Source organism: Tiliqua scincoides, chromosome 1, assembly GCF_035046505.1.
Source record: "Tiliqua scincoides isolate rTilSci1 chromosome 1, rTilSci1.hap2, whole genome shotgun sequence".
Lineage (NCBI taxonomy): Eukaryota > Metazoa > Chordata > Lepidosauria > Squamata > Scincidae > Tiliqua > Tiliqua scincoides.
In genome coordinates this window covers 269,690,877-269,703,096 of record NC_089821.1, presented here as the reverse complement: position 1 = coordinate 269,703,096, position 12,220 = coordinate 269,690,877, and the positions used below count along the sequence as shown (strand labels likewise).

At 42.1% G+C, this 12,220-nt stretch overlaps 1 protein-coding gene and 1 non-coding gene across 16 annotated transcripts in view; both read left to right on the top strand.

Moving 5' to 3' along the window:
* Positions 1-12,220, top strand: part of NRXN1 (neurexin 1) — a 1,133,747-nt gene that overhangs the window by 388,284 nt on the left and 733,243 nt on the right. For all 15 annotated transcript variants that reach the window (XM_066625795.1, XM_066625872.1, XM_066625848.1 and 12 more), the window contains one exon: positions 9,887-10,188. In XM_066625795.1, the coding sequence (XP_066481892.1) occupies positions 9,887-10,188 (302 nt within the window). The remainder of the gene's footprint in view (positions 1-9,886; positions 10,189-12,220) is intronic.
* The window catches only part of LOC136638383 (U6 spliceosomal RNA), a 111-nt gene continuing 51 nt past the window's right edge, over positions 12,161-12,220 (top strand). The window contains exon 1 of the small nuclear RNA XR_010793606.1: positions 12,161-12,220. This exon is cut by the window's right edge and continues 51 nt beyond it. This is a non-coding gene — a small nuclear RNA (U6 spliceosomal RNA).

The following is a 12,220-nucleotide window of genomic DNA, read 5'->3' as shown; positions in this document are numbered from 1 at the left end:
GCTAGCACAGGACCTGCCATAAAGATTTACTTCTTCAGTTCCTCCCTTCAAAAGCTTCCTTTTATCTGTTATCATATCATCAGTAACCATTACCCACCGGTGGTTTTGATAACTTTTCAAAAAGAGAAAGTAGGAATTTTCAGATTAGAAGAGATATTTTCATTAAACGTGTTTGCAAAGGTGGGACTGTTATGATGTAAAGAATTGTAGTCAGGCAACCCAATTCTATACAACCACTGAGAAAACTCCACAGTCGGAATAAGACGACAGGTTCTCTTATGGATTAGGAACTGGTTGAAGACCAAGAAACACAAAGTTGGGTGTAAATGGAAAATTTTCACAGTGGAAAGAGAGAGGTGAAAAGCAGTGTGCCCCATAGCTCAACTCTGGGACCAGTGCTTTTCGGTTTGTTCGTAAATGACCTGGAGTTGGGGATAAACAGTGAGGTGGCCAAAAGTGGAGCTGGGGAAGCCTGCCTTGCTTCCCTTTTTACCCCTCACAGCACCTCACCCAACGGCTCCTTCCAGCCAGGAGAGGCTTTGGCAGCTGTCAATATGAAATCAGCCAACCTACCCATCATTCAGGCTGGCTGCCTCTGGGGCTTAAAGCCAGATGTCTGCAAATACTGTGCAGTATAGGGTTCATGACTATTCACTGTTTTGGGCATCCATGATAGGTCTTGGAACATATTCCTTGTGGATACAGGGGAAGGGTACTGTAATTGGGTGCTATCATTAAAATCCTCACTCTGTGGAAACTTCCATTCAAAATACATGTGCCCACAATAAAGCATGGTTGGCATGTATTTGTAAAATTTGGCTCATTTTCCTTTTAAAATATTCTAAAATTACAACTGGGGAAGGATTTGGTGACATTGAGCTGCCATCAACAAATTAATAAAGATGCCTCTTGCACAATTCCTAAATTTCAGCAGGACACGCAGAGTGCACAAGCCCACAGGTTTATGTATATCAGGTATTGTCTGTTCTCTCTGAAATTGAGCTTAGCATCCGCGTGGTGTTTAGCTATTATTGGGCTTTGTTAGTTCCCCCCCTTTTTTTTGATGATGCAGGTTGTCTCTGCTTCATCTCAATAAGGTGATCAGCAAATTCATAATTGCTCATCCTCTCTACTAATTGCATCCCTGAGATCAAACATTCTAATCCTTCACTTATTTCCTTCACTGTGAGAGGACCCGGCAGTCTCCATTTGATTATGTGCTTGATTTCTTTAATTGCTGTACGGGTTCCAATAAAACCTGAGTGCTCCTTGGAAATGGAGAAGCAAAAAAGCAGCCAGGGTGAATTCAGAAATAAAATAACATGTGGAATCCTGACAAAGGGACATAATTTTTTTTCCTTAAGCAAGGCTGGTGGTGAAATTATCTGTGGAGTCTTCACACACAAAAAAGGTTGATTTTATACAAGATGGTGCTAAGCTGCACAATTTGTAGCCCACCATGCTAAGCCCAGACCGTGAACCATGAGTTGTTGGCATGCCAGGTGCTCGGCGTCCTCTGCTTTTTCAGTGTAAGACAGGAATAAGAAAACAAGTTTTATCATGGGTTATAAAATACAGGCTGCAATCCTAACCACACTTTCCTGAGAGTAAGCCCCATTGAACAAAATAGGACTTACTTCTGAGTAGATCTGGTTAGGATTGTGCCCACAGTCTCTGTCTCTCTCTCTTTTCATTATTACTATAGTATGTAATATCTGTAGTAATGATAACGGACAATGTATGACATACGTTCTTGTGATGAATAGGCAAAATGCTTATCCTTTTGTTTTGCTTAGTGTTTGCATATAAAGCATAAAATATCTTAAGCAACAAAAAAAGGCGCCATTCCAAGTGAGCATGACTCCATATATTTGCAATGTGTACTGTTTGTACAGACTACCATTTATTGGTGGGGTTTTGCCTCTGGTCTGCAGAGCTAGGAAGCAGGTAGCACCACCACACAGAAGAGGCATGCATGCATATGGCCTTCATGGCCATGTCTCCTGAAGCCAGGAGACCCACACTTCTCTCCTGTTCCTGCTAGAGAGATTGGCTCCTCAGGATTCACTTAATGAAAATGCAACAGCTTCCACACAATGTGACACTTTCCCACCTACATTCACAGGGCACCATCCCATAGCTGTGCTAGTGTTATTCAAATGCACTTTGAACTGCACTGGGAGGAGGGATGATTGTGCTGGGAGAAGCAAAGGCTTGATTGCAAGATGGGCTTAGCTCTTTGAACATTCATTAGAGCTGAGGAGGGCCAAGAGTTGGCAGGACATTCGCCTGTATATCATTACTAAGCAAAAATATAATTATTCGCAGATGCCATCCACAGATGCTTCAGTTTTCCACTGCCAAGTCCTGTAGTTTTGCACAAATAGAACCTGCGAAAAGACCTAGATACACTCAGAGACCTTATAAAACACTCATTCCATTAGCTGTCAGGTTCAACTTGGTGACCTTGCTGGTTCCAAAGCTTTTTGCATTTATAATGAAGATAAACTTTTCATGTGCAAAAGTGCAAAAATCCTCTGCTATGTCTAAAATGCAGGTTTGAGAGTGCTTTATGATGTTTGCTAATCATGAGGCGGAGATGGATGACATCACATTCCACTGTGAAGTCCATCACTTGCTGTGCTAGGTTTAAAATGGCACTTAGGAAACCAGAAGGGATTACATTATTCATCTCTCTTGTACGGGACATGCAGTGACATTAATTAAGAACATAAGAACATAAGAACAGCCCCACTGGATCAGGCCATAGGCCCATCTAGTCCAGCTTCCTGTATCTCACAGCAGCCCACCAAATGCCCCAGGGAGCACACCAGATAACAAGAGACCTCATCCTGGTGCCCTCCCTTGCATCTGGCCTTCTGACATAGCCCATTTCTAAAATCAGGAGGTTGCGCATACACATCATGGCTTGTACCCCATAATGGATTTTTCTTCCAGAAACTTGTCCAATCCCTTTTTAAAGGCGCCCAGGCCAGATGTCGTCACCACATCCTGTGGCAAGGAGTTCCACAGACCAACTACATGCTGTGTAAATAAATATTTTCTCTTGTCTGTTCTAACTCTCCCAACACTCTTGCTTGCACATTACAATTCTCAAGAAAATAACAAGGGAAGCACATGTTAAGGGATGATTTCTCTGTCACCTGGGTGATAGGCTGGTGCTTCAGCTTTTTCTAGGCGTGGCTGCATGTTACACCTGCAATGATTGACATGGGAAACAGCACAGGATGAGTAGAGATTTTTTGGGACGTCTTCTCTGCCAAATTTCTCCCCAGCTTTGGCATGTTATATTACCTGTTCTTGTACCCAAAGTGCATCTCATGTATTTGGAATTATCTATTGTTCTGTTGTTTCCAAAATGTGTACGTTGCTTACACAGCTTGCTGCGGCTTTCAACTCCTTCTTCACATTTCTTTCCTCTGTATTACTGGTTTTCACATGCACATTGATAAAACATGGCAAAAATGCAGACTTCATATTTTGCATATATGTGCATAATCAAAGGAAACAAAAAAGAATCCTGATGCAATCAATCATAGATACAATCCTAACAAGATGGTGCTTTTTGGGGCATGTTCTATCATTGCACACATATACATTGGCAATGCAGGAATGCAAATAAACTAAAGGAAGTGAGCACTGTGAAATTCCACATGATCCAGTTTTGAAATTAAGAAAGTTATAAATTTTCTGAGTAAAACTGACACTCAAGAGGACTGGAACAAACAAAACTAGGGAGATCTGCTTGTCCTCATGTTCGGGTGGATCATTTTGGGTTTTCTCATGGTAGCAGTCAAGGAGCCACAGAATTTTTATTATAAATGCGATTTGTATTCTGCCTTTTGTATTCCCCGAAGGGCACCAAAAACAGCTAACAATAAAAACATTAAAATAGAATAAATACAGATAAGCATTAAAAATAAAAACAATTTAAAACAAGGTAAAATACAGAGCAGGGTAAAATACAGAGCGGTCAGCAATAAAGTGCACAGTAAAAAACATTAATTTGTAAAAGTCGCCCTTATAAGGCCTTGAAGGCTTTCCTAAATAAAAAAGTCTTCAGGCCCCACTGGAAAGTTAATAGTGAGGAAGTTATGAACATAGGAAACAGTCAAACCATTGATCTATCTAGCATTGTCAACATCTGACAGAAGCTCTCCAGAGTTTCAGGCAGAAACCTCTCCACCTTGGAAACACCAAGGATTGAAGCTGGATCCTTCTGCATGCAAAGCCTTTTTCCTTTCGAGCTGGGAAAATTCCACATGATCCTAAAGCTCCAAAATTTTGTAGACATTGTTCACACCCTTCCAAGATTATCTTCACAATGATAAGAGCAAGGTACAAGCTTTTTAAAGCGGCATCAAGCATTATAAGACACTGTGACGAGCATGGACTAAAAATATCAAAAAAATAAAATAATAAATAAAATAATGGAAATTCACCATAGTTTCACCCATTTACAAAAACAGATGTTGGGAAATCCTCTTCAAGGTGTGGACTCCACACTATTAATCATTTCTGTACTCAAACTCAGCCTTCAGTAGGCACTTCGGTTTAAAAAAAAAATCACAGAAAGATAGACAAAACATGATTAGTTTTAACCTTAGGCTGCTTGCTTTGTTGGTGACAAAAAGACAAATTAATGCTGTTTTAAAAAACACAAGATGAAAGAAAAGTGGCAAGAATGGGGGTGGGGTTACCCCAACCATCACTGCTGGAATCTTGCTCTCCAGCCAATAGCAACTTTGCCAATCTTCCAAAGGAAGGCACATCTGTTAGAAAGCCTCTCCCCAGTGCCTCTATTGCTATTTGAACATTTCAAGACCACACAAACTCCTTGTCTACTGACTTCTGTAACTCACATACTTTGGTTCAGATATCATATTTTTGGGAGAGGGCTCTTCTCTCTTTTGTTTAATATTTTCCTAGGGATCTGGGTTTGTTTTCCCTTTTTTTTGAAAAAGCTTCATCTTTTAGCAGCAGTTTAAAAAGAAAAGAAAGTCCATTTATTCTAATCGTTTGGAGAAAAGGAAGCAAGGCACGCCTTTAATGATACTTGAACAGATGTGGAGTTCTATTATACTTTGTTATATGCTGACAGAGGAATAAAACCGGTGGAAGAGAAAGAAGAGAGAATCACCAAAAAAAAAAAAAACAAGCAAGCAAGCAAACTATAGATTTTAAAAGTGTAATAGAGTTACCTGTTTTTCTCATATAAATGAACTTTCCATTCTAGAGGTAAAACTCATCTGAGAAATTTCACTAATCGTGTTGAAATCCTGTTAAACTTGAGCTAAAATAGGGTTGCCAATGTTAGAACCAATCCTTGAAGCTCTGCTTTTATCAGCCATTGTCCATGAAATTTCCACACCATAAAATCTTTGCCTTCTAATTTGTGGCTAAAGTCATAGGAGCCAGCACGAACCTTTTTTCTGGTCAGTTGGCAGCTCCCAACAGAACCATTCATATTTGTCTACAATGTGTCTGTAGGTAACATTTGGGAACAGCCTAGAAATTACCCCATGCCAATAAATATAATTAATCTTATTGATTTTTCTTTTCCACTTCTATTACAATTTCATTGATGTTTGTAGGGGAGCCATGCAGGACTTGGGAGGGACACCAGATTCCTGGACCAGCGCTCACACTCAGGTTTCAGACAGACAGACAGAAGGGATTAAACCACATTCAGATTTCCTTTTCTCTGGAGCCCCAGCTCAACTTCCAGGCACTCTGCTTATGCAGTGTCTTTCTGGGAGGACAGCTGGATTAGAGTTTCTGCTGCCCTGGGGAAAATTTGCCTTCCCCCTTGTATTTTATCATACACTGTATAGCGTAACAATGGTCAAACATTAGGACTAGTGATTCTTATTTTACATAAGCCCCAATGAATCAGGCCAAAAGCCCATCTTGTCCAGCTTCCTGTATCTCACAGTGGAACCACCAAATGCTTCAGGGAGCACACAAGACAACAAGACAACAACCTGCGTCCTGGTGCCCTCCCCTGCATCTGGAATTCCGAGGTAGCCTACTTCTAAAATCAGGAGCTTGCACATACCTATCATGACTTGCAACCCGTGATGGACTTTTCCTCCACCATGAGTTACAAGTTATTTTCATTCTTAGTATCTGACACCTCTTTGCTTTCTTTCCTTTCCCATTTTCTCCCCAAGCAAGAAAATGCAGGCAAATAGTGCAGTCAGGCAAGTAGTGGCAGGCAGTAGTTCCAGGCAAGTAGTCCAGCCATTTGTCATCACAATTTTATGCATATCTACTCAGAAGTAACTCCTATTGTGCTTAATAAGACTTACTCCCAGGAATGTGGATAGATTAAAATCTGTGTTGCTAAGACATATACTCTTGAAATCTCCCCCTCCCCCCATAATTACCTTTTTTGCCTCTGTGGTTGAACTGGTCTTGCCTTGAGGAAGTGAGGATTCTAAAAACTGCACCAATGCAAGGTTACATGAAGATCGGCTCAGCCACGACTTAGACACTCATCTGGCCTACTTCATAGTGAGCTAGTGAGACTAATGCAAACAAGCCAGATGTCCCCTTTGGCTGCTGACTGGCTGTTGTGGTGAATTAGGGCAGCTGCGGTTTCTCTCAGAGAACAAGGAGGGGGGGAAATGGAAAAGACTTAGCTCATTGAAAGAAACACAGAGGATTTGTTTTGCTTGATGAGTGAAGTTGTAAGTTGAAACAGCAAGCATAATGCCATTTGCCAGCTGGCCCACAATTGCTCATTTAACAACTGTCTTAACGTGAAATGTGACTTGAAACAACTATGTTAAATACACAGCTGGGAAATGGGTGGTGTTTCGCTTTTTTCTAATCCAATATAGTTTGGGGGTTTCGCCATATGTCCTCAGAACATTAGTTGGAACCATTTCTGTGCTGGTCATTGAAGGAAAGGGAATCGAAGTACTCGGAAACTTCACTCTGAGCAAGTTCTTTAAACATACATGTATTGTATTTGGTGGCACTTTCTATATTTGATAATGTACAATGAATTAAGTTGTTTGTATGACTCAAGTTGTTTATATGATTAGGAATGTAGTTAGTAGTTGGCAACCTTCAGTCTCGAAAGACTACGGTATCGCGCTCTGAAAGGTGGTTCTGGAACAGCGTCTAGTGTGGCTGAAAAGGCCGATTCAGGAGTGACAATCCCTTCCACACTGGGAGCAAGTGCAGTCTTTCCCTGGTCTGTCTCCCTGGCTATGGGCCTTCCTTCTTTGCCTCTTAGCCTCAGACTGTTGGCAAAGTGTCTCTTCAAACTGGGAAAGGCCATGTTGCACAGCCTGCCTCCAAGCGGGCCGCTCAGAGGCCAGGGTTTCCCACTTGTTGAGGTCCACTCCTAAGGCCGTCAGATCCCTCTTGCAGATGTCCTTGTATCGCAGCTGTGGTCTACCTGTAGGGCGCTTTCCTTGCATGAGTTCTCCATAGAGGAGATCTTTTGAGATCCGGCCATCATCCATTCTCACGACATGACCGAGCCAACGCAGGCGTCTCTGTTTCAGTAGTGCATACATGCTAGGGATTCCAGCACATTCCAGGACTGTGTTGTTTGAAACTTTGTCCTGCCAGGTGATGCCGAGAATACGTCGGAGGCAGCGCATTTGGAAAGCATTCGGTTTCCTCTCCTGTTGTGAGTGAAGAGTCCATGACTCACTGCAGTACAGAAGTGTACTCAGGACGCAAGCTCTGTAGACCTGGATCTTGGTATGTTCCGTCAGCTTCTTGTTGGACCAGACTCTCTTTGTGAGTCTGGAAAACGTGGTAGCTGCTTTACCGATGCGTTTGTTTAGCTTGGTATCGAGAGAAAGAGTGTCGGAGATCGTTGAGCCAAGGTACACAAAGTCATGGACAACCTCCAGTTCATGTGCAGAGATTGTAATGAAGGGAGGTGAGTCCACATCCTGAACCATGACCTGTGTTTTCTTCAGGCTGATTGTCAGTCCAAAATCTTGGCAGGCCTTGCTAAAATGATCCATGAGCTGCTGGAGATCTTTGGCAGAGTGGGTAGTGATAGCTGCATCGTCGGCAAAGAGGAAGTCACGCAGACATTTCAGCTGGACTTTGGACTTTGCTCTCAGTCTGGAGAGGTTGAAGAGCTTTCCATCTGATCTGGTCCGGAGATAGATGCCTTCTGTTGTAGTTCCAAAGGCCTGCTTCAGCAGGACAGCGAAGAAGATCCCAAACAAGGTTGGTGCAAGAACACAGCCCTGCTTCACGCCGCTTCGGATGTCAAAGGGGTCTGATGTGGAGCCATCAAAGACAACAGTGCCCTTCATGTCCTTGTGGAAGGATCTGATGATGCTGAGGAGCCTGGGTGGACATCCAATCTTGGGGAGAATCTTGAAGAGGCCATCCCTGCTGACCAGGTCGAAAGCCTTCTTGAGATCTATGAAGGCTATAAAGAGTGGCTGTCGTTGTTCCCTGCATTTCTTCTGCAGTTGTCTAAGGGAGAATACTATATCAGTGGTTATATGGTCATAAATCATATCATATCATATCATATATCAGTGGTCATATGATTAGGAATACACTGTTGAATAATGGATGGATGAACAGGCTGGCAGTCAGATAATGGTCATAGACCAGGCAATAGCTATACTTGCTTCAGGCTAATCTATTTCATTGGAACTAAATGGACATAACCACACATTGTATGGTGGCCACTGGTAATTGCTGAAATTGTTAAAGCACAAGTGATTGTTGAAATTCAGACTGGAAATTTGGCCCAATTTTTTCAGGATTAGTTTAAAGTTTGCTGACTATGGAAGCATGCCCTAGTCCTCCATCCCTAATCTTACCCCACCCCAAGTTTCAGTGGAGACTGGCATTGTCCACACAACTTATCTGAAGACTTGGCTGTGGCACTTGCACCACTGCAATTCATAGTGACACACCAAAACTGGAACATGGAGCACAGCAATTGCATATTTATGTCATCGCTCTGCTCCAACTCATATTAATTCCAACTCTTTCAAGATGGTATGTATCAAGGCTTCCCAAAATTCCAAAGCCGTGATGCTAGAAACATTTGTCTCAAAAAACACTCAGGATGTGAACAACCATTTTGTATTACATACAGTATTTCATTAGACCAGGGATGTCACACTTGTTTCATACAGAGGGCCAAAGTTAGTATTCATGGTGCCTGCTGAGGGCCAGAAGTGACATCATTCAGCAGGAAGTGACATAATTAAGCAGATATTGTCCAGAAATAAACAATTTGTTCTCATATAGAAACTCATTAGCTGCAAATGACAGAAGAGAAAATGTGCAAATCTTCATATTTTCAAGATATGAGCGAGCTCAGTCGTCATCTGGGAGAACCCAGTTATAACAGGGGGTGGATAAATTGTTTCTGGGGGCTGCATCCATGGGCTTTATGTTTGGTACCCTGCATTAGACCATTGTGTGGTAAACGTTTATGGAATGCACAACTCTGCACCTAGACCTCAGTGAGGCAAACCCAGATTAATATAACAGAGATTCAGAATTTGTATTTGTGTTTGGGTACAATCCTAACCAGCTTTCCAGCACTGGCATAGCAATGCCAGTGGAGCAAGAGTTGCATCCTACAGTTGGGGGGCAGTCTCAGAGACCTCTTCAAGGTAAGGCAATGTTTGTTTTCTTACCTTGAAGTTGCATTACCCTTAAGTCAGTGCTGGAAAGTTGGTTAGGATTGTGCCCTTTGTCGCTTAATCATGTCAGGATGCCAATGCTAGGGAAAAAGTCTGTTTAAAAAAAACAACTTTCATTTATTTAAATTCTAGTGATTCAGATCTCTCTCTCTCTCTCTCTCTCTCTCTCCCTCCCCATCCACCCCTTTCTTTCTTTTCTCTTATTTCTGTAGGAAAAGAGGAGTACATCGCAACATTCAAAGGATCGGAGTATTTCTGTTATGACTTGTCCCAGAATCCTATCCAGAGCAGCAGTGATGAAATAACTCTGTCCTTTAAAACTCTGCAGAGGAATGGACTCATGCTTCACACTGGAAAATCAGCTGATTATGTCAACCTTGCCCTGAAAAACGGAGCTGTCTCCTTGGTTATTAATTTGGGCTCAGGGGCCTTTGAAGCGCTGGTGGAACCTGTGAATGGGAAATTTAATGACAATGCCTGGCATGATGTGAAAGTAACCAGGAATCTGCGTCAGGTAACAGTACAATGGATACAGCAATAACTGACTTTGCTTTCGACACAGCTAAGTGTTTGGTGATCTTGCCAGTTAGAACGACAAGCCATTGGGTGTTTAGCAGGCCATGCCGAAATGAATTGCAGAGTTTGACGTGTTCCCAGGAGATGGGTCATCATTCCTACCACACATGAGCACAGGCACACCTGGAAAGTAATTGTGGGCCAGGGTTGCTTTGAACAACAGATCTTTTCCCCCCAAAACTGCTGCAATCATGGAGCTTAAACACATATTCTTAATCTGTTGAGATCCATGAATTGAACAAACCCTAAACTGAGCTGTTAAGGTGAGCTATAAAAATAGCTACAAATATAACTATTACAATAGTCATGCCCTCACAAGCAGTACTACATGTATAGGTGCAGATGAGCATAGGAACACTTCCCCAGCTCATCCTTGGGAATGTGTGCATAGACATTCATGTCCCATCGTGTGGCTGCCAACTATTTCTTTAAACAGAGATCCATGAATGCCTTCCATATATGCATCCAGCTATTTTTCCCTCCTCAAGACCTCAGGTTGGAAGCTAGCGGGAGCCCTGGGATCATCTTCTCTTATCTAGATAATCATCTCACAACTTTTCTGTTGGCAACTACTGACACACAAACTTGTTAAAGGGCTATTTCCTACTTTCTCATTTCAGTGTATTCGTCCCATTGCAAAAATTGTTTATTTCAAGATGCTCTGATCTTAATATGGAGCTCCTCCATCCACAAGAGCTTCCCACTAATTTCAGTGGTGGAACTCAATCTGCATGCGCAAAGGCAAGGCCTGCACTAATTCAGTCATTCTATTGTAATGTGAAGCTTTTTCAAGGGTAGCTCCATGTACCCATCTGACCTCAGACAATTTTCTGTATGTGCACTCATAGGACAGTGCGTGCAACCAGTTCCAAGGTAAGACCCATGCACTGGTTCCCCAAACCTTATAGGTTATGTCAAATAAATATTCTCACATATTGCTAATCAAATATACAGTGTTGCCGTTTGGACAGCATACTTCTTATTTTTAGAGATGGGAGCACTTCTGGTCTTGGTATTGCAACTTAAGGGAGTGCCCCAAAAACAGAACTAAAAGGACCTGTAAAAGATTTTTTAAAAGTATTCTTACCCTGTGTGTTAAAAAAAGATCACCATTTCCATGGATGATATATTATCTATTGAATATAAACCAGCAAAGTTTATAGGTGATCTCTTGTATCTCATGAAGCAGCCATAGTCACTTAACGCTATACTGACTAAGGGCCCGATCCTATCCAATTTCCCAGTGCCAGTGCAGTCATGCCAATGGGGCATGCACTGAATCCTGTGGTGGGGCGATAGTTGCTGAGGCCTCCTCAAGGTATGGGAACATTTGTTCCTTTACCTTGGGGCTGCATTGCAGCTGCACCAGTGCTGGAAAGTTGGATAGGATTGGGCCCTAACACAGCTACTGTTCTGAATGTTGTGTCTATACAGCTAAGAATATTACTCATAGAAAATGATTGAATATAGATAGCATTTAAAAGTGCAGAAGAGTGATTTATGCCCCAGGCCTAGACACCTACTCATGCAACAACCCTACTGAAATCAATGTGTTACCAATAGATAAGCAATGACAGCATTGCACCCTAATATTTTGAATATATCTGATTTACTTTTGGAACAGTTTCAGCTTTGCTGCAAACAAAAAAAACAAAAACCTGGTGACACCTGAGTTATTTTATCCACCTCCACAGTATAGCCTTAATCCAGTTTTACCAAAGAGGATCTGCATGTCCCACCTCCCTTGCCATCCTACCTGCACTGACAGGCCTTCTCCAGTCTACTGGCATGTGTGAGGAGGCTCTGGCCTCCCTTCTGACACTCCTATTCCCTGTTTCCACGTTACTCAGAGTTAAACTATTCTTCCTGCATAACAGTCAGATAATGCTTGTGTGTTATATGTTAAATGTGCTGCTGTGATAACTTTGGCAGCATATACAATAACTGGAACTATAAAGCGAATATTGACG